A 22,954-nucleotide genomic window follows, 5' to 3' on the forward strand; every position below is an offset into this window, starting at 1 on the left:
CTAGATCCTCTGGCAGTGAGTTCCAGAGCTTAACTATTTGAGTGGAAAAATATTTACTCCTATTTGTTTTAAAAGTATTTCCATGTAATTTCATTGTGTCCCCTGGTCTTTGTACTTTTTGAAAGAGTGAAAAATCGATTCATTTCTACCCGTTCTACACCACTCATATCCCCCCTCGCCCATCTCTTTTCCAAGCTAAAGAGCCCTAACCTCTTTAGCCTTCCCTCATACAAGAGGGGTTCCATCCTCTTATCATTTTGGTTGCTCTTCTTTGAACCTTTTCTAATCCTTCTATATCTTTTTTTGAGATATGGTGACCAGAATTAAGGTGATGTTGCACCATGGAGCGATACAGAGGCATTATAATATTCTTGGTCTTATTTTTCATCCTTTCAATCAATGGTATTACTCCTAAGGTAATTTTAGGAGTTGCAAGAAGTATTAATAGTTCCCTCCAGTCAACCATTATATAACTTCCAGCACAGCCTGCCCTGACTGGACCCATTGTTAGCCTAGTGCTCCCCCTCTCTATTACAACAGAAGCTATAGTTGTGCTGCCTCACAGTAAGACCTGAAACAAGGAATCCCCCTATTTTGGGGCAGGTGTAGCAACCACTGTGCCACCATCAGAGGTTTCTTTCTCCAGATGAAGTCAAAAACCCTTTCTTGCAAAAACTTCAAAATTGTGTTTGGCATTTCAGTTGTTAGGGGCATGAACTGGAATAAGGTTCTAGGTGAAGTGTTTTTCTTTGCTAGTGCAATCTGTCCAAACCAAGATAGCATTTTCCCCCACTCGAAAGTTAAATAGCTATTAGTAGCAGCTTGTAGGTCATTTGGTAGCATTTGTTTGAATCTCTTGGGATATGTATCCAGGTAGCAGATTGATTTTGAAGTCCACCTGAATGGGAATGAATTTTGTAGGACTGTTTGCAGTTGTGCTTGCAAATTGATGTTTGAGAGCCTCTGATATGCTTATATTAATTTTATAGCTAGAGACTTTAACATAACCCGTTTTAGCTCTTGTAACTTTATGCTGCACCTCTAATTTCCCATTGTTGTCTCTCAATTTCTGCTCTGTTTTCTTTTTCTCTTTTTGTGGAAGGTGGTCAAGGAAAATAAATATCCTCAAACTACCACCTTCATACAGTTCCAACTTATTGCCTCTGAGGTCCCCTTATTGAAGTAGAGAGATTCCTGAGTTTTATGCCCTAGATTTAAGATCACATTGTTTTCCAGAAGGTTTTTTCATTCTCAAAAACTCATTTCACCCTACCCAAATTCACCGGGGCATGATTCATCCATGTAATAGGGGAGATTCCTACTTCTTATACATGTTGAATAAATGCCTTATCAAGATCAAATCGATCCTGATCTATGTGTCATGTGGATGGGGGTAAAAGTGTAGTCATAACTCCTCTTCTTAAGTCACTTCATTGGCTCCTTATCCATTTCCTACTCTTTGAGTTAAAAAGTGCATCCATTCTGCAACTCTCTTTATCTCTCCTGCTATACACCTCTACCCGGGGAACTCCATTCATTAGGTAAGGTACTCTTATCTGTAACCTTCACCTCCATCCCTCCTCCAGGACTCTTTCTATCTAGTAATTCTGTATGCCTGGAATTGACTTCCTGATTTGCTACCTCATGCTCTGTTTGAAGTGCTGTTCACATCCTGGCTAAAAGCACATCTTTTTGAGGCTGCTTTTAACGCTTAGCTTCTTATTCACCTGTTCTGTATCTGTGTTCTAATTGTTCCCATAATAGATGTAACTCCCTAACCCTTATTTATCTGCATTGAATGGATTGTGTGCTCTGTCGAGCAAGGACTTCCTCTTGTGTGTTTTGTGTACAGAGCTCTGTACTTCTAGTAGCACTGTAGCAAAGCAGTGGATTTTCCAAGTCCACCTATAAATGTAAATTAAGACACAACTCTTCACATCAATCACTTGTAGCTCAAAGCTGTTGTTCCCCTCCCCCCTCCAACCTCCAAACTGAAGATTGGTCTCCTTAATACACGCTGTGTTTGTCACAGGGGTACCCTGGTGGCTAACCTTATTCGCTTTCATGCTCTTGAGGTCCACTGCCTTGTAGAAACATGGCTTCGGCCTGGTGACACTTCCACCTTCCTTAATGCTATCCCCCTGGGCTTCTCCTATACCCACTTTCCACATCAGGCCCACAGAGGAGGGGGTGTAGCCTTCATGTATTCTAACACTCTCCGTTCCTCCTTCACCTTCTCACCTCTCTCCCTCTCTGACATAGGTATTCTTCAGTTCTTTACTGCTAACTCAGTGTTTTATATTGCTCTTGCCTACTACCTACTTCCTCCCACTACTTCCTCTCTAGACAAACTCATTGCCTTTATGTCTGAGGTTAGCGTCCTCTTCAGCCCTCTTTATCCTTGGAGACTTTAGCCTCCTGTTCATCGACACTTGTGTCTTTTCATTCGCTATCCCAGCAACTTGGCCTCCTACAATACATTGCTTCCCCAAATCGTGCCACCGGTAATATCCTTGTTCTGGTCTTTTCCCACACCTTATCCTCTCTCTCTCTCTCCCATTTTACAATGGTTCCCCTGGACCGATCATGCTCTCCTTGTGCCTCTGTGCCCTTCACTTCATAAGTGTTCTACCAACGCGCCTTGATTCTCACAGACTCTCAAACTCGTCAGGCTTTAACTGCGTAGTGTGGAGTGTAGTTAGCATAAAAGAGTTGCTCCCCTTCCTCGCTTTTGTTCCCATTACCAGCCATATTATACTCAAAACTAAAAAGGATTACTTTATGCGTCGGATTTCTGAGGCCACCAGCAAGCCTCAATCCCTTTTTTGGCTTATTAATTCTGCTGCACCTTCCAGATCCTCTGTCCCTTCTTGTAATCCTTCCATCTTCTCATCATCTATCTTGGTTTTTTTTTGGCATAATAAGACAGACCCTCCATGATCCTTTCCTGCTCCCCCACCTACTTTCCCCTCCACTTCCTCTTCCCCCTTCTTTTCACTGTGTACTGTCTTAGCTCCTTCTACTCTTTCCTCTACCTGATCCTCATTTAGCGTCCCCTCACTGTTCTCTTTCAAAATTGCTTTCTCTTAGTGGAGACTCCTTCCGGGTCACCTTCCGACCCCTGTCCAGCTCACCTCTTCAAATGATTTGCTTTCCATACTCTCCCTCTTCTCCTTCTTATTCAGGATAGTCTCTCCTCAAGACATATTCCCAGCACTTGAAAACAAAATACTTTTATTACCCGCGTCTTAAAGAAACTAAGCCTTGACCCTACTGATCCCACTAATTCTAAAGTCTTGGAAAAAGTTGTTTACTGTGGCCTCTCAACCTTTCTAGATTCTTTGCTAGTTCACCCATTTCAAGCCAGTTTCAGAAGGAATCCTAGCACTGAAACATGACTAGTAGCTCTATATGATGCCATCAGGACCACCTTGGATCAACATCACTTTGTAGTAATAGTTTTGCTCGATCTGTTCTCCACCTTTGACATCGATCACTCAGTTCTCCTGTCACATCTTCAGTCAATCGGTATTCTGGCACTGTTCTTCAATGGTTTCGTAGCTATCTCTCTAACTGCACTTGTCAAGTTGCTCACCATCATGGCTCCTCCTGTGCGTTCCCTGTTGCCTTTGTTGTTCCTCGGGGTTCTATTCTGGCACCCACTCTATTAAACATCTTCCTTACTCTACTCCTCACTCTTATTCATTCCAATCACTGCCTTCCGTTTTGTTACGCCGGCAACATTCCAACACTCTTCCGTGTCCACCCCTCACAATCTGACCTGAATCTGTGATCCGTGATCATAGCTTGTTTTCTAAATTTCAAGTCGTGTTTAGCACTAAATAAAGATTTAGATCTAATAAGCATCTCAGAGATCTGGCGGAAGGAGGACAATCAATGGGACACTGTTATCAGGGTACGATTATATTGCAATGATAGTGGATCAAATTGGAGGGGGAGGTTGTGCTATGTGTTGGAGGGAATTGAGTCAAACAAAATAAGCATTCTACATGAAACAGATAGCAAAGTGGAATACTTATGGATAAAAGTTCAATGTGTGAAGGGAAGGAGTATAATGGTAGGGCTGTACTAGAGAATGACACAGGGACAAAGTTTGTCCCAGTCCCCACTCCATCCCCACAAGCTCTCTATGATCCCATCTGCACAAGCTTCAAACAGTTATGATTTTATATTTAAATCACTTTATTAAAGAGTCCCCTAGTCTGTGCTTTTGGAACGAGTAAAAAATCGATTTACTTCTACTTGTTCTACACCACTCAGTAATTTGTAGACCTCAGTCATATCTCCCCTCATTTGTCTCTTTTCTAAGCTGAAGAGCCCTAACCTCTTTAGCGTTCCTCATACGAAAGGCGTTCCACCCCCTTTATCATTTTGGTCACTCTTCTTTGAACCTTTTCTAATTCCTCTATCTTTTTTGAGATACGGCAACCAGAACTGAACGCAATACTCAAGGCACGGACACACCATGGAGCGATACAAAGGTGGTATAGTGTTTTTCGGTCTTATTCGCCATCTCTTTCCTAATAATTCCTAGCATCCTATTTGTTTTTTTGGCTGCTGCTGCACACTGAGCATAAGATTTCAGCGTATTATCTACGACGACACCCAGATCTTTCTTGAGCACTGACCCCCAAGGTGGATCCTAGCATCAGGTAACTATGATTCGGATTATTCTCCAGTGTTTTGAGAACTTTAGTTTTGTGTCATCTGCACATTTCATCATTTCACTTGTCGTTCCGATTTCCAGATCATTTACAAACATGTTAAATAGCACCGGTCCCAGTACAGATCCCTGCGTGACTCCACTTTTCACCCCCCTCCATTGAGAAAAATGACCAGTTTTGAAGGTGGTGATATCCTTAGTGTCCTCAGATATAGAGAGCGCAAACAGAAACAGGAATGGCTGTGACAGCAATAGCTTAAGCTGGAAATCTGTCATAAATGTCAGAAAAAGATGTTTCTGCTTGCACAAATGGACCAGCTTTGAAATGACCTATGTGATTTAGATCTAGAGGATAGTAATGAGGAATTGCAATGTTTGCAACAGGATTTGAAAATGTCAACAGAGCAGGGAGACTTTTTTAGCTTATAAATTTTGTAAGAAAATGCTATGCAATAGGATAACAATGGTCAGGGACCCCCTCTAGGATGGATTTAGGGATTCTCAGCATACAAACCAATCTTTTATAAACTTCTGTCGTGCTCTCTACACACCTGAACATGTCCACATCCAGTTGGGTCCACAACAATGAAATGCAAGACTGCAATTTCACCTCTTTGAGCATATCATAAGTTACCCCACTGGCTCCGGATATCCCACGCCCCGCAGCTAAGTACTGAGGATTGTTTTTCAGTTACATTGATGTTCTGCTGGGCTTGTTATAGGATTTAGTTTAGTAAGGGCAGACTGGGGGCTTTTGTTCAGGGGTAGTGTAAGCAGCCAGTCTTCTTTTTTACCGGACTCAGTTTTCTTTAGTTTGGTGATTGGTGAGCTCCACATTATTTTGAGTAAGGAACAGGAGGAGGTTATTAAATCACTCGCTTTTCTCACTTAGAGTGAGTTTTTTGCGTTTGGTTTTCCTCTTCTTTGGTCCCTTACGGAACCGATGATAAAAACGGACTCCTAAAGTGATAGGGAGAATATCAGTGTAGAACTACCACTATCAGGAGATTTGAGGTTCCATTTGGTATTTTTTTATATACTGTGTGGAGACACCCGCAAACTAAGTGTGCAGACTCTTTGGATTTATATTTTTTTCATAGTGCCATATTTGACAAGACAGATGATATTAGCTTTCTTATTGGAAGTGCCTGTCACAGAACCTGTGAAGACATGTATGATGTCAAGAAAAAAATGGGACTCCTTACATAGTTTCAAAATACTTCGCATTGTTTAAACATTTAGTATGACCTTTGAAAATACATCAGTATAATAGGATTTTTTTCTTAGTTAATTTATAATTTGTGTTCAGCCTTGACACATTTCACAAAGTCTTTTTTTTTTTTTGCCACTGCCTTGATAGCTTCAATTACTCTCAGGTCAGGTTTGTCCCAGACATCCAGTATTCGTTGGAGAAAGTTAGAGACATCAACTGGATTTAGTTGTAACCATACTTTACAACTGTTTGGAGGCCAAGCTGTTTGATCAGTGAATTCTGGGGTTTCATTAAGAGCTCATTTGTGAGCTTGATGCATTGGCTCTCCATCCTATTGAAAAATAAAGTACTCTGAAATGTTTTGAATTTCATGCAGACGTTTCTGCTACATTAGGATAATTGCCATTGATTTTTAACACCTGATTCCATGAAATGAATGTCCTAGAGCAGAGATACCAACCAGAAACCATTACATTTCTGCTGAATGTTGATCAATTGCGCAACAAATAATTGGCTGCTGTGCCCTTTCTTTTTTTTGCCAATTGGAGCATATACATGATCATTTTGGCTGTCCTCTGGTGAAGCTACAGTAAAGATTTTTTTCATCAGTGAACCAAATAAAATTCACCAAACCTGCTGGATAACATTTCATTAATAATTTGTAGCGTTGATATCAGGTGTGGTTGGCAGCCTCCATCATCTCAGTAGACCTTTGTCTTTTAAAGCACTGTAACTGAAGATCTTGCTTCATAATTTCACATACCGATTTTGAAATCCCAAGTTCATGTGATATTTTTTTCTATTGTATGATGAGTCTGCTGTTTATCCTCCTGTCTTAAAATAAACTCCTCAACTCTGACATTTTCTTCAGTTCATGCAGATCATGTTCGTGTGCTTCCATCTCAGCCCTTGGTTGATCTTGTTGTATTTATCTTTTGAAATAGCTTCTTTAGTTTGCCAAATGCCCAGCCTTTATTGGGAAATGCCCTTAGCCTTATTTTGTTGCAAAAATTTAATCACATCTTTATCTTCTTCACTAAACACCATTTTGCTTAACTGATCTTAATTTAAAGAAATATCTCTTTTTACTGTCTACTTGTTTGGCCACTTTAAGATCATTAGATACAATCACTGTCACATCCCTTTGCTATACCATTCCCCTGGGATTTAGCAGCCCAAATGGCACAACCCTGCATACTTTTAGTATTAAATCTTGGGCACCAAATTTTAGCCTTTCCTTAGACTTTATTAGAACCTTTCATAGTAACATAGTAACATACATAACATAGTAGATGACGGCAGAAAAAGACCTGCATGGTCCATCTAGTCTGCCCAAGATAAACTCATATCTTGAATTTGTACCTGTCTTTTTCAGGGCACAGACTGTATAAGTCTGCCCAGCAGTATTTCCCGCCTCCCAACCACCAGTCCCGTCTCCCATCACTGGCTCTGGTACAGACCGTATAAGTCTGCCCTCCCCTATCCTAGCCTCCCAACCACCAACCCCTCTTCCCCCCACCTGCTCCGCCACCCAATTTCAGCTAAGCTTCTGAGGATCCTTTCTCTCATTATCTACACTTTCTAAGGTGCTTATCCTGTTGCAGGTCTTGGTGTCATCAGCAAAGAGGCAAGCCTTTCCTGATAGCCCTTTGCAGTACTTGATCTAAGGCCTTTTTTATGTGGAATAATCTTCCACATTATGTTTGTGCAGAAGCAAATTTTAGAATTTTTTTTTTTTTAAACAGGCTTTTGGTATTGATTTGGAAGATAATAGTAGGGTATACTAGTTGTTCTGCAGGTCATGAGATTAGCGATAGATGATTGATTCTTGGTGTGTTTTTCGGCTTTCCTATTACATTAATGGAGTTCTTTTATATTTTATGTTAATTTTGTTTTATTTTTTATGTATAAATTGTAAACTGCTTTTTTCCACAGAAGCAATTCATATTGTAATGGGTTCCTCGTGGCCAATAACCTGCACCACTGGCTCTTCTGCAGTGCCAACCAGAGTTTTGTCTCTAAGAACTTGCTCATAGACAGCCTTACACTGTAGCAGCTAGTACTCTCAGGGGGTTAGGGATAGGGTCCTCTTTACTCTTAGGGTGACTTTTCCACACCCTCAGTTGTTCAGTCCAAACTCCTCCATGAAGTTTCGCCTCTGATGAAATCACAGTTCTGGTACCTCGATTGTGCCCCCTGGCGCCTTTCATTGGAATAAAACCCTTGGTTAGCAGGCTTAAGATGCTATGCAAATTAGGCAGTCAATATACAGATCAACTCCTCTTAGCCTTCACCAACCATTTTGTTGGGGGGATATTCTTCATCAAAAAGATAGTTCATACCATATTCTTCCAACTGAGCACTCTTTTACTGGAGAGCTGGGGTCTCGGTTAAAACAGGCTCCACCCCTTGGACAGGGCTTTAACTTTCTCCATAACCTTATGGCCCTGTCCTCCACCCCCAGCTGTTAGTCCATTTCTTAGTTCAAAGGCCAAGTGTTGCCTCGCACTGAGATCCTTAATATAGTAGCAGTACTCATAAAGCACATTTTAAGGTAATTACCTTTTTCTGCTCCAGGATGTGGCTTCCTGCCTCAAACATCCCCAGGTCTTCAGTGGAAATCCTTCTCTTGGTCACCAGTCCATCCTCCTTAGGAGTCCCTGCCCCAGGATTCGCAGCCCATTCCAACTGGCCTCTTATGTTACCTCCAATACTCCATCCTGCTTGCCTCTTCAGGCCCCCTTCCCTTTCCTGGATACCTCCTCCCAGGAAGTGCCTTTATAGGGCTGCTAATAGCCCACCCCTCTCCTTCTGGGCCCCTCCTCCTACTACTACTTCTATAAGGGTCCAGAACCTTTTCTAGGGTGCTTCTTTCTTAAAGGGGAACCATCATCTCTCTGCTATGGACATTTCCCGGTGTATAGCATCCTGGCCTTTTGTTAGAGCTCTCTCTGGTGGCCCCTTTCTTATCATTTTACAGGCTTTTCATCAGGTAAGCTCCCTCTGGAGGTCTCTTCAGGGCATGGCATTACACATTCTTATCACAATACTAAGTTTAATAAACATAAACTGGATTAAGGACTTGTATTGACTCATTCCTTAGAGTGAACTCCTATACTTTTTCACCTCCTGTTCCAGCAGTTTCTAATCCAGTCAGACTAAACCATCCCAATTTCCAGGCATTAAGTCTTAGATGGTAGATTTTTAGAGGCTATTAATTGGTGGTTTTGGATTGTTTGAGGAAGCAGCATAGGTACTTATGGGATAGTGTCTACTAAACATCATATAGTTTCAGTTGAAATAAGTTTTCTATATTTTATGTTGGTAAATTCTTGTTAAGTTGCATAAGTTATTACAGCAAAAATAATTCAGGAAAGCATTTACTTAACACTTGAAAGAGCAATTATATAGTAATTGTACAGAGGATTATAGTTGTTACATGGGAATATATTTCTGAAGTATTATGGTGATGATGTAGAATGATAAATGTTGATTTGTCAGAGACTTGTCAACTGAGGATTTGACATCCAGTGTTGTATCCATTTTGATTACCCAAATCATCCTGAACATTCTGTACTAAAGTTGAATTGAGAAAATGCATCATTTTTTCTAGATATGTCTTAATGATGAGCTTGTAACCAAAAACTTTGCTCGATTTGTGGCATTCCCTGAAATGGAAAATAAAAGTCCTACAAGAACTACAACAAAAAATCATGTCAGTCTTCAGATTCCATTGGATTCTATCACCACACCAAGGAATGATATAAAAGAGATGAAGAATCCTGTACTGGCTTTATGGCCCACATTGCTTGGAAAAGTATTTAAAAGGCTTACATCAGGTTAGTATGACAATCAGTTCAAGCAGCTATTTCAGGTTACACACAGTAAGGTGACACCGCAAGGTAACAAAATTATAGGGCAGTGTAGGCAGGGTTTATCTTTAGCATAGTAGTAGGCTTAATCTGCTCTACTGAACAGCAATACATATTGCATAATATCCTAATAGGGTTGGTAACATATACTGTTGACAGATATTTGTGCAGTCATAGTACATCATCAGACATACAAATTAGAGGTTACAAGAAGCAGTCTTAGACAAACTAGTGTTTTTTGATTTAAAAAGCATATCTGTATTACTGGACCACAGAGAGCCAAAGTAAGGTGAAACCAAAATTGATTAGAAAAATTTAAATTAATTTTACTCAATGTGTACATTTATAATTATTTAATACTGTAGAATTATTGATATCAAATCATAATCATTGCATATCAGATCTTGTTCTACTTAAATATCCTTCTGATAAGGGTATGAGATCCAATTACTTATTAAAGTTCTTTCTCAAATGTCCCATCCAGTCTGCCCATCCTCTGTAACCCCTAACTTTTCTTTTTCGTAAGGGATCCCATGTGTTTATCCCATGCTTTCTTAAACTCTGACACAGTCCTCGACTCCATGACCTCCACCGAAAGGCCATTCCATGCTTCTACCACCATTTCCATGAAATAATATTTTCTTAGATTCTTTCTAACCCTATTCCCACTTAACTTCATCGTATGCCCCCTTTTTCCAGAGTTTTCCTTCAGTTGAAAAAGGCTCACTTCCTGTATGTAATGGACATAACACAACTCTTCCGTTGTACGATTCCCTAGTGTGGCTGTGCCACATGAACTTTATCTTACCATAACATCACTTTGTATTTGTTTACACCGGAGTCTGTAACGCCTCTCATGTACTATGTAAGCCACATTGAACCTACAAATAGGTGGGAAAATGTGGGGTATAAATGTAATAAATAAATATCAGGCTGCTTGTATTTGGTATTGCTTACCCTTAGGTATTAGACAGTGGTCATCTTACAGGCTTTTTCACAAACAGCTTAAGACCTTTTTATTTTATAAATATCTTAACCAAGAGTTAATCTCATTTGTAGTGTCATTTTAAATTTTAAGTTTTTATGTAAGTCTTTAATGGCTGGCTGATCTTTTCTCACTATAATAAACTTGGGTTCAAAATAATTTATCTTTTTTTATATATGCACTTTAAAATGCTATAAATATTATAAAGTGTTTTAAATGTGCTCAGACCATACCATTTGCACCCATTATATCCCCAAGAGGAATATGTGGTGGTGTCACAGTGGAACCATCATTGCACATACGATGTTCCGCCTCTGATCTTTTCGCCAGTGATTTCGCCAGGGTTAAGCTTGTAGAGCCAGCAGAGAGAGAGTTCCATAAATCAACAAACAATCAGAGAGAACGCTTCCCTTCCCGAGAGGGAGCAGGGCTGATAGAACAAACACACTGGCAGAGGCAGGAATACAATATACACAGTACACAAAGGGTTAAACTCACTGAGCCAGCAGGCCGGGACACTGGGAAGAGAAATCCTTAAAACAAACAAACAAAGGAGAAGGCTCTCACTCAGCCCAGAGCCCGGGAGGCTGAGCAATGCCCAGCCCCCACTAAACAAACGAGCAGCTGACCCTGATTACAGAGCTACACACACACACACAGCAGCAGCTAACCCAGAGGGAAGGAAAAGAATACTCTAACACAACACAGATCCCTGTCAGAACCTAGAGCACGTTCTGAGCGAAAACTATCAGGCTTTCCAGTTACCACCAAGCGTAAGTAACGCAAAAGCAGAGAAACTCTTCAGCTGCAGGCTAAAGTACTGTCCCCTGACGTCAGCACAACCCCTGGCAGCCAATCAGAAGAGACGTCCCCCCTCCCCCTCAGCCAAACCGGCATAATCATAACAAGAATCAAGGGTTTTGGTTATTAAACAACTAGTAAAAAAGGCCCGTTTCTGACACAAATGAAACGGGCGCTAGCAAGGTTTTCCTCGGAGTGTGTATGTTTGGGAGAGTGTATGTGAGAGTGACTGTTTGAGAGTCGGAGTGAAAGTGTGATTGTGTGAGAGAGAGCGTGAGTCTGGGTGTGAGTGTGTTTGTGAGAGAGTGTGTGTGTGAGAATGAGAGTGTGTGCAAGTGTGTATGTGAGACACAGTGTGAGTGAGAGTGTGTGTGTGTGGGCGAGAGAGAGAGTGTGTGTGAGACACAGATTCTCTGTTTGAGTGAGTGTATGAGACCAAGCGAGTGTGTGAGTGACTGTGTGGCACATAGAGAGTGAATGTGATACAGTGTGAGACAGAGTGTGTGAGAGTGAGAAAGACATTGTATATGAGAGAGAGAGTGTGAGCCGTGCCCTTCCAATCCATGGCCATCTGTCCCCTGCCCCCTCCATTCATCCTTTTCCAGCAATTCCCCTCTGTCCCTGAGCCCTGCCCTCCCAATCCATGGCCATCCATGTTTGTCTGTCACCTGCCCCCTCCATTCATCCCTATCCAGCATTTCCCCTCTCTGCTTGAGGCCTGCCCTGCAATCCATATCCATCCATGCCCATCTGTCCCCTCCATTAATCCCTATGCAGCAATTCCCCTCTCCCTGAGTCCTGCCCTTCCAATCCATGCCCATCCATGCTCCTCTGTCACCTGGCCCCTCCATTTTTCCCTATCCAGCATTTCCCCTCTCTGCCTGAGGCCTGCCCTGCAATCCATATCCATCCATGCCCATCTGTCCCCTCCATTCATCCCTATGCAGCAATTCCCCTCTCCCTGAGTCCTGCCCTTCCAATCCATGCCCATCCATGCTCCTCTGTCAACTGGCCCCTCCATTTTTCTCTATCCAGCATTTCCCCTCTCTGCCTGAGGCCTGCTCTGCAATTAGGGTTACCATTTTGTGTCCTCTGAAAAAGAGGACACATGTCACGCCCCCTACCCCGCCCCGCCTCATGCCCCGCCCCTGCCACGCCCCCTTCAGGTCCGGGTTCCGCCCCTATTCCCCCCCCCCCCCCCGTCACATAGTCCCCTCCCCCCCATCACATACCCCCCCCCCTCACTTACTGTCTAGCCCTGGTGGTCTAGTAGCGTCTTCTCTTCGGGGCAGGAAAGAGCCCCCTCTTTCCTGCCCGGAGCGCTGCCTGCCCTTGCCTGCTGCATCCTCCTCGGTATGGCTGGGGATTCAAAATGGCCACCGAGAGTTGAAGCGGCCTCGCGAGAGTTCAACTCTCGGCGGCCATTTTGAATCCCCAGCCAGACCGAGAAGGATGATAGACAGGGGAGGCAGCGCTCCGGGCAGGAAAGAGGGGGCTCTTTCCTGCCCCGAAGACGTCACTAGACCACCAGGGAACATGGTAAGGAAGGGGAGGGGACGGGAGACCACGCGCCGATCGCCCGCCCACACGCCCACCGCACGCACGCGCCTGCCCGCACCCGCGCTTGTCCAGAAATCCGGACAAACGTGGGCGGGGGCAAAATCCGCCGGACGCCCCGGACATGCCCTCAAAAAGAGGACATGTCCGGGGAAATCCGGACGTATGGTAACCCTATCTGCAATCCATATCCATCCATGCCCATCTGTCCCCTCCATTCATCCCTACCCAGCAATTCCCCTCTCCCTGAGTCCTGCCCTTCCAATCCATGCCCATCCATGCTCCTCTGTCACCTGGCCCCTCCATTTTTCCCTATCCAGCATTTCCCCTCTCTGCCTGAGGCCTGCTCTGTAATCCATGCTCCTCTGTCCCCTGCCCCCTCCATTCATCCATTTCCAGTAATTCCCCTCTCTCCCTGTGCCCTGCCCTCCTAATCCATACCCATCCATGCTCCTCTGTCCCCTGCCGCCTCCATTCATCCTTTTCCAGCAAGTCCCCTCTCGCCCTTCCATGACCCCCCCTCCTCGCATCCATGCTACGCTCTCTCCCATGTCCCAGCCTGGCCCGCCCTCTTCTCCCCCCCCCTTCGCATCCATGCCCCCCCTTCGCATCCATGCCTCGCATCCATGCCCCCCCCTCGCATCCATGCCCCCCCACCCCTTCGCATCCATGCATCCCTTTTTTTTTTTTTTAATTCTTTTTAACTTTACCTCCGTGGCGGTTCGTGCAGCGAAGCATCAGGGAAGGAGGCGGCGCTCCCGACGTCTAGCTTTCCCTTCGCTGTGTTCCGCCTTGTTTTGAAGGCGGAACACAGCGAAGGGAAGGCTAGACGTCGGGAGCGCCGCCTCCTTCCCTGACGTTTCGCTTCCGGATTTGTTTGTTTTGTCGCGAGGGCGGGGCAGAGACGGCTAGCTGGCTTGAAGGCTTCACACCACGAATCCCCGAACCCTTCAGCCTCAGCCTGGGAGTGACGTCAGATGGCTTCACGGCTTCAAGGCTTCAGGCTTCAAGGCTTCAAGGCTTCAGACTTCCGGCTTCAAGCTTCCGGCTTCATAGAACGTTGTCCTGAGAACTTAGGCTTCCGGCTTCAAGCTTCCGGCTTCACAGAACGTTGTCTTCAGAACGTTCACGGTGCGTTTTATTATATTAGATGCTACCAATACTGGTTTAGGAATCTGTAGCTGTGGCAACTGTTCCCAAAAGATCTGAATGGATTCACACTGCTGAAATAAATGAACTAATGTGGCCTGTTCTGCACTTTTAATTAATTGCGTAAGCAACTGGAATGGGTTATGCTTATGCTATAGGCTTAATGTTATGATAGACCAGATTCTCAAATTATCTTTTTATTGAATTAGTGTTATTTTTGACTTTTTGTATTGTAAAGTGCCTAGAATATGAGAGTGCATTCTTGTAACTGTGTGATAGAAATAAGAACAATTTATTTTCTCTTATTTTTCTAATGATATTTTCAAGAATATGTCCCCTTAAAAGAGCAGGATTATGTCCATGAATTGCATTAGTAATATAATAGTTCTCCCAACATTTTATCATAAAGGGGCCAAATTGTGTTTCTGTATACAGGTAACTGGGGAAACTTCTCCATTTCCCTTCTCCTCAGTGCTTCTTACTTGATTTCTGAATCCATTTCAGCAGCAATTCAGACAGGAGGCAGCCTGGAGCAGGATCGGGGGTCCTTCTGATGTGGACACAGGAAGTTGCATCTCAGGAGGAAAGGCCCTCAGTGCCACTCAAGTTTGCAAATCTGAATCACTGCTGAAATGGATTCAGAAACCAAATAAGAAGGCCTACGGGGGGAAGGAGGAGGCGAGCAGACAGCAGAGAACTCAAAGGCAGCAGCCCCACCGCCAGTCTAAGTTACCATCAACATCTGGCAAACCAAACAAGTAGTACTGTGGACAGCAAGCACTGCTTCATGTACATGGGGGGGGGGGGGGGGGGGGGGGAGAAGGTAATTAGTAAGTGGGAGAGGATGTCAGGAAGGGAGACAGGACTATGATCGTCTGTGGGAACACGGGGGGGAGGGGCAGATGTCGGCAGCATGTGGGGGTTTTAACTATTGGCCATAGAGAAGAAGGGAAAGTGAGATACTCTGATTTGGCCGAACATGTTAAAAAGGATAGCTGCTAAACAAATACTTCCCTTCAGTGTTCACAGAGGAAAATCCTGGAGGAGGACCGTGGTCGGCTGCTGAGGATATATCTGAGAATGAAGTGGATATTGCATCCTTCACAGAAGAAAGCGTTTATAAACAGCTTGAAAATCCAAAATGGACAAAAAGCTATAAGGCCAGATGGGATACATCCCAGGATACTGAGGGAGCTCAGAGAAGTCCAGGCAGGACTTCTTAAGTATTTATTTAATAGATCTTTAGAGACGGGAAAGGTTCGTCGGGATTGGAGACGAATTGATATGGTTCCTCTTCACAAAAGCGGGGGCAGGGAAGATGTAGGAAACCACAGGCCGGTAAGCCTCTCATCAGTGGTAAGAAAAATAATGGGAGTCCCTGCTGAAGGAAAAGATAACTTTCTAGAAGCCAGCAGGTTGCTGGATCCGAGGCAACATGGCTTTACCAAAGGCAAATCCTGCCAAATTAATCTAATTGATTTTTCTTTGTCTGGATGACCAAATATCTGGATAAAGGACGTGTGCTTGATATAATCTGCTTGAATTTCAGTAAAGCCTTTGATATGGTTCCTCACAGAAGACTCATAAAGCTGAGAGGGCTGTACTTAGGAACCAAAGTGTGAACTGGATTGGAAACTGGTTGACCAACAGGCGACAGAGGGTGGTGGTAAATGAAATCCACTTGGAGGAAAGGAAGGCTAGTAGTGAAGTGCCTCAGGTTTTGGTACTGGGGCCAATACTGTTTAATATATTTGTGAGTGACATTGCTGAAGGATTAGAAGGAAATGTTTTGACTTTTTGCAAATGACACGAAGATAGCCAATAGTGTGGCTACCCTGGAGGGAGCAGAAACCAAGAGAAGAGATCTCCAAAAACTAGAAAAATTATCAAAGGTCTGACAGTTAAAAATGTAATAAATTAGTACAGCACTCCAATATAAATAACCTTAGAAAAATGATGTTATGAAATTTACTCTGTTCAAACCATTACAACCACTACAGGTAATTGGTTGAGCTGGAGGAACCACCATTGCAAATTTGATGTTCCTACATTTATTTGTAGACATATTTTAAAAAATATATGGTGCCCTTTTCATGATAAGTGCTGCAGGCTTCATTTTTTTGGCTTTTTGCACATTTAAAATTAATCACATTTATGTCCATCCATTATGGACACCCGGTACACACACACACACGTGTGTGTGTGTACACAGATGCTTCAGCGGATGTCCAGTATGGATGGACATAAACGTGAGTCATTTTAAATGTGCAAAAGCCAAAACAATGAAGCCCCCGGCACTTACCTTGAAAAGGGCACCATTCACAAGGTTCACAACATACTCGTTCTGTTGTTATGGCTTCATTCGCTCCAGCAGCTTTCCCACGTAAATTGTGACTAAAAGCTATAGCACTTATTTGTGTTCCCTTTGGCATGTGTTAACGTTCCATTGACTCTGGTCAAATTTTGCTAAAAGGCTTCTTCAGAAGGAAGCATCACTAAGAAAAAAACATACAAACCAAACCTCAATGTACAAATCCAGTATATCAAACTTCAAACAAACTAATAGAATCATCAAAAAATTCTTAACTAATTATATCTTACAGATGCGCTCCCTAAAGAATGCCAAGTCCAGCATGCATTTTGACCAACTTTGCGTGCTGATCTCACATGCAGGCTGGATTTAAATGGCCTAGTGGTTAGGGTGGTGGACTTTGGTCCTGGGGAACTGGGGAACTGAGTTCGATTCCCACTTCAGGCACAGGCAGCTCCTTGTGACTCTGGGCAACTCACTTAACCCTCCATTGCCCCAGGTACAAATAAATACCTGTATACGTAAGCCGTATTAAGCCTGCCATGAGTGGGAAAGCGCAGGGTACAAATGTAACAAAAAAATAAAATGACCCAATACACCTGATTTACAACCATTCAGTTTCCTTGTACAGTCCTGCTGGATGGTATTCCAAGAAAATATAAATCTCTCTTGTGTGTCAGAAACAGAAGCCTTGCAGATCAGCAACGCGGCTGCGCCGGAGAAGGGGACTTCGGCTGGTGGGGGTTGGGGACCCCCGCCAGCAAAGTTACCCGACAGCGGCAGGAAGGGGGGGGGGGGGGGTCAAAGGTGGTGGTGGCTAAAATGTTCCGCCTCACCTCGGGCTCTGGACCCCCCTCCCGCTGAAGTCTGGCTACGCCCCTGACATATACATATTAAATGTAGGAACATCAAATGTGCAATGATGGTTCTTCCAGCTCAACCAGTTTCCACCAGCGGTTGTAATGGTTTGAACTGAGCACATTTCATCACATTTATTATTCTAAGGTTGTTTATACTGGAGTACTTTACTAGTTTGTTAGTACATAAGTATTGCCATACTGAGAAAGACCAAAGGTCCATCAAGCCGAGCATCCTGTTTCTAACAGTGGCCAATCCAGGTCACAAATACCTGGCAAGATCCCAAAAAAGTACAAAACATTCTATACTGCTTATCCCAGAAGTAGTGGATTTCCCCCCAAGTCCATTTAATAATGGTCTATGGACTTTTTCTTTAGGAAGCCGTCCAAACATTTTTAAAACTCCACTAAGCTAACCGCCTTTACCACATTCTCTGGCAACAAATTCCAGAGTTCATTTACACATTGAGTGAAGAAACATTTTCTCCGATTCGTTTTAAATTTACGACATTGTAGCTTCATCACATGCCCCCTAGCCCTAGTATTTTTGGAAAGCGTAAACAGACGCTTCACATCTACCTGTTCCACTCCACTCATTTTATAGACCTCTATCATATCTCCTCTCAGCCGCCTTTTCTCCAAGCTGAAGAGTCCTAGTCACTTTAGCCTTTCCTCATAGGGAAGTCGTCCCATCCCCTTTATCATTTTTATCACCCTTCTCTGCACCTTTTCTAATTCCACTATATCTTTTTTGAGATAACGTGACCAGAATTGAACACAATATTCGAGGTGTGGTCGCACCATGGAGCGATAACAAAGGCATTATAACATCCTCATTTTTGTTTTCCAATACCTAACATTCTATTTGCTTTCTTAGTCGCAGCTGCACACTGAGCAGATGGTTTCAACGTATCATAAATGATGACACTTAGATCTCTTTCTTGTTCAGTGTTGACAGCTTTTAAGGGTAAAGGGATTTGTTGTTACAAGGGATTTGTTGTTACATTTCCCAGATTGATGATACTAGTTAAAGAAGTGCAGTTTGATGCACTTTTGGTGCAGAAATCCAAAGGAGATGTACCAGGTAGGAGGAAAGAGATTGGTGAGCACAGCTCAGGAGACGGACATTGGGGTGATGGTATTTGAGGATTATAACATCCTCATTTTTGTTTTCCAATACCTAACATTCTATTTGCTTTCTTAGCCGCAGCAGCACACTGAGCAGATGGTTTCAACGTATCATCAATGAGGACACCTAGATCTCTTTCTTGTTCAGTGTTGACAGCTTTTAAGGGTAAAGGGATTTGTTGTTACATTTCCCAGATTGATGATACTAGTTAAAATTTAATGCCAAGAAGTGCAGAGTGATGCACTTTTGGTGCAGAAATCCAAAGGAGATGTACCAGTTAGGAGGAAAGAGATTGGTAAGCACAGCTCAGGAGACGGACCTTGGGGTGATGGTATTTGAGGATCTCAAGGTGATGAAACAATGTGACAAGGCAGTCGCCACAGCCAGAAGGATGTTAGTCTGCATAGAGAGTGGTATAACCAGCAGAAGAAAGGTTGTTTTGGTGCCCCTCTGCAAGTCATTGGTGAGGCTCCACTTTGAGTTTTGTGCTCACTTTTGGAGTGTGTATCTTGTTAAGCATGTAAAGACTTGAATTGGTTCAGAGAAAAGCAATGAAGATGGCATGGGGTTTGCATCACAAGACCTAAGAGGAAAGACTTGAGGACCTGAGCATGTATATCCTGAAGAAAAGGAGAGAAAGTATTATATGATACAGACTTTCAAATATTTGAAAGGTATTAATCTACAAAGAATCCTTTTCCAGAGATGGGAAGGTGGTAGAACTAGAAGACATGAATTGAGTTTGCAGGGGGGGTCTGACTCAGGAATAATATTAGGAAATACTTTTTCACAGAGATGGTGATAGATACCTGGAATAGTGAGGTATTTAAATTTGCTGACGACACTAAGTTATTCAGAGTTGTTAAATCATAAGAGGATTGTGAACAATTTCAAGAGGCCGTACGAGACTGGGCATCTAAACGTCAGATGACGTTTAATTTAATGTGAGCAAGTGCAAAGTGATGTATGTGGGAAAGAGGAACCCAAATTATAGCTATGTAATCTACATTAGGAGTCACTGACCAGGAAAAGAATCTAGGCGTCATAGTTGATGATACGTTGAAACACTCTGCTCAGTGTGCTGCGGCAGCAGCTAAGAATGCAAATAGAATGTTAGGTATTATTAGGAAAGGAATAAACAACAAAAATGAGGATGCCTTTGTATTGCTCCATGGTGCGCATCTCAAAGTAGATATAGTGGAATTGGAAAAGGTACGGAGAAGGGCAATGAAAATGATAAAGGGGATGGAATGACTTCCTTATGAGAAAAGGCTAAAGCAGCTAGAGCTCTTCAGTTGAAGATAAAACAACTGAGGGGAGAGATGATAGAGGTCTATAAAATAATGAGGGGAGTGGAACGGGTAGACAAGTATCGATTGTTTACGCTTTCCAAAAATACTAGGACTAGGGGGCATGTGATGAAGCTACAAAGAAGTAAATTTAAAATGAATCAGAGAATATATTTCTTCACTCAACGTGTAATTAAACTATGCAATTCGTTGCCAGAGAATGTAGTAAAAGCAGTTACCTTAGCAGGGTTTTAAAAAAGGTTTGGATGGCTTCCTAAAGGAAAAGTCCATAGACCATTATTTTAATGGACTTGGGGAAAATCCACTGATTATTTCTAGGGTAAGCAGCATAAAATGTATTGTACTTTTTTGGGATCTTGCCAGGTATTTGTGACCTGGATTGGCCACTGTTGGAAACAGAATGCTGGGCTTGATGGCCCTTCGGTCTGTCCCAGTATGGCAATACTTATGTACCCTTCTGTGGGAGGTGGTGGAGATGAAAACGGTAACGGAATTCAAAAATGTATGAGAGAAATATCACAAACACTTAACATGGTGATGATCCCACTGGCAAAACTCCAAACAATACAAGGTTTTCACCCCCTTCATATAAGCGGACATGTCCTCTACATTCTCTTTGAAAATAACCTGAACAACATAAAAGGAAAGAGTACTCAAGCGATAAAACTGCTGCAAGCCTGGGTAACCACCTTCAAAATAAAAATGAACAAGGAAAAAACAATTTCTAGTGCTCACCTCCACATACTGCAGAGACACCTACTCTACCATCGAGATTAACGGAACCAACTATATATATGGTTCTCCAAACATGTAACTGAAAAAATAAGAGCAAAAGAGGCTTTGTTCAAGATATACAGAAGACTCCTTTTGAGTCTGGGGTACAGTGCATGACTGGAAGAGTCTGGGGTACATCGCATGACTGGAAGAGGAGTTGGCACAGGAGTGAAGGACTCAAAAGGATTGATTGGGTTCCTGTTTGAAGTTTCTTGAGCCGAGGAGGAGTGGTGATAAATGGACTTTGTTTAATGCAGTGATAAATGATGGAGGCAAAAAGAACTGTGCACAACCTTATGGTGAAGTGCAGCATTTAGAGTTATATGGATTTTTTAACAAGCTCCTTGCTGGGGTTCATGGGCATTTCGAACAGCTAGATTGAACATGTATTAGTGACTCTGCTCTATCAGTGCTTTATGGCATGTAAAAGGGGTATAAGTGTGCATGAAGGAATAATATACTAAGGCAGTATGTTTTGTAAGTAGTAAATAATAAAAATTAATAAAGGGTTTTCTAATGTAGCATAACTGGCGGAGTGATTTATACTGTTAGCACAGTTGGTACAGTTATTTAGCAATATTTAGCCCAGTATAGTAGGGTTGTTAATCTAAAATTTAGGAGAGATTTGGGATGCGTATTTATCTATGAAATAAAAAAATTCAGTAACAGTGAAAAAAGTATTTTATAAAATATTGATGTTATATCAGTTGAAGGGGGAACAGTTTTCAGCCAGCCTAGTCTACTCCATTATCGTCTTTCTCATCATTAAAGATTTGCAATGAAACACTTGTGTCATGAAATGCCTAGCCACCCACGTGGGCTATCCCTGTGGCCACTTAGGTCTATCCTCAACAGCTCAGGTCCACCTGCAGCTTGTGCTGTACACTAGCACCCGCCTCCCACCGACTGTGTCCCAACTGCCTCTGGATGAGTCTCCTGCTCTCAGATTATTCCCCAGTAATTTCTAGGTTACTGGGGCCACACTCCCAGTGGTCCCATAGTTCCTAGAAAGCACCCACAGACCCAACGCACAAACCACCAGGATTTTTAGGCCAGACAAGCAGAAGCAATAAAATGAAAATGTTTGTCATGAAAAATTAGAATAATGAACAGAAAAGGTTCAATCAGCAAATAGTAACAAGTAACTTAAAATGAATCAATTATAATACTATCTGAACATTTGTTTACTATCTAAATAGTACCTGGGGAGTTCAGGACATATAGCTGCTCACAGGTTGTCAAATGCAACTGTTCACAGGGTCTCAGCAAAGAGATATTTCTCTCTTTTCTACCTGGCTAAGACTCGAGAAAAAAGCTAGTATATCCTAGATGAATTGAGCTCCTGGGCCAAGCAGAGCCCAGAACAAGAATTTTTCAAAAGGATACTGCATTTTACTTCCCATTTTTGTTAGACTAAAGAAAAAGCAGTCATTTCTCTGTAACAGCTTTAAAGCAAAGAATCACCACCTTCAGGCCATTAGGAGAAATACACTTCAAGAAATAATACAGTTTTACAGGCTTAAAAACAACTGTTTTGTCACAACTTGCAAATGGAAATCTCAGTATGGGAAGCAGCATCCTTTTCATCTCCCTTATCTCCTCCCTCCCTCCCCCTTTCCAAACCCTGTTCTGGCCATACTTTTCAATAACCACACTGGAGACTACTCTTTCTTCCAAAAGTGGGAATTTATTAAAACAGGCCGCAGCAATGACAACACTTGTTTCATTGCAACATATTAACATTAACAGCAATATTAATATCCTTAACTAATAAGTCATCATTAACAGTTCTAACTAATAAATCATCACCCTAGCCTAAAGTTGTCCTTTACTTGCTAAGTTGGACACCCAGGAGCCGCTTTTCTTAAATATATTTCTGGGAGGACCATTCTCTTGGCACAGTATATAGCTTTTACATTATCCGTTGTTAATTATTATGCCTGAGCCCCTGCCGTCCAAGCAGAGGCTTAATCATGCGCTGATTTCTGTCTCGGGTCGCCATATCAAGCATACCCGGACCCCCCTGTCTCTTGTGCATTCCCTCCCCAGCGTTACAACTGGGAGGGGCTCTGTGATTAGCTTCCCATATTTAGGATTCTCCGCCTCCTTGTAAGAGGCGGGACATTTTCTATGTGCGCCCCTCACTGCAGAGGGCATCTTGCCACACAAAGGTTACATAGTCCCAAATGGCCCCCCCAATCTCCCTACTGGATCCATGGGTTTCTCCTGTCATGCCCCGTGACGGTGAACCCTTGGGCCCCCACCATACCTCTTTAACAGCTGCGGCCTTTTCTGAGCAGTAAATTCTCAAT

The 22,954-nt window shown here is 42.8% G+C and overlaps 1 protein-coding gene across 1 annotated transcript in view; it reads left to right on the top strand.

Moving 5' to 3' along the window:
• The window catches only part of TDRD12 (tudor domain containing 12), a 309,334-nt gene that overhangs the window by 86,384 nt on the left and 199,996 nt on the right, over positions 1 to 22,954 (top strand). Inside the window, exon 8 of the mRNA XM_030204408.1 lies at positions 9,511 to 9,736. Coding sequence (XP_030060268.1) covers positions 9,511 to 9,736 — 226 coding nt within the window. The remainder of the gene's footprint in view (positions 1 to 9,510; positions 9,737 to 22,954) is intronic.

Source organism: Microcaecilia unicolor, chromosome 5 (genome assembly GCF_901765095.1).
Source record: "Microcaecilia unicolor chromosome 5, aMicUni1.1, whole genome shotgun sequence".
NCBI lineage: Eukaryota > Metazoa > Chordata > Amphibia > Gymnophiona > Siphonopidae > Microcaecilia > Microcaecilia unicolor.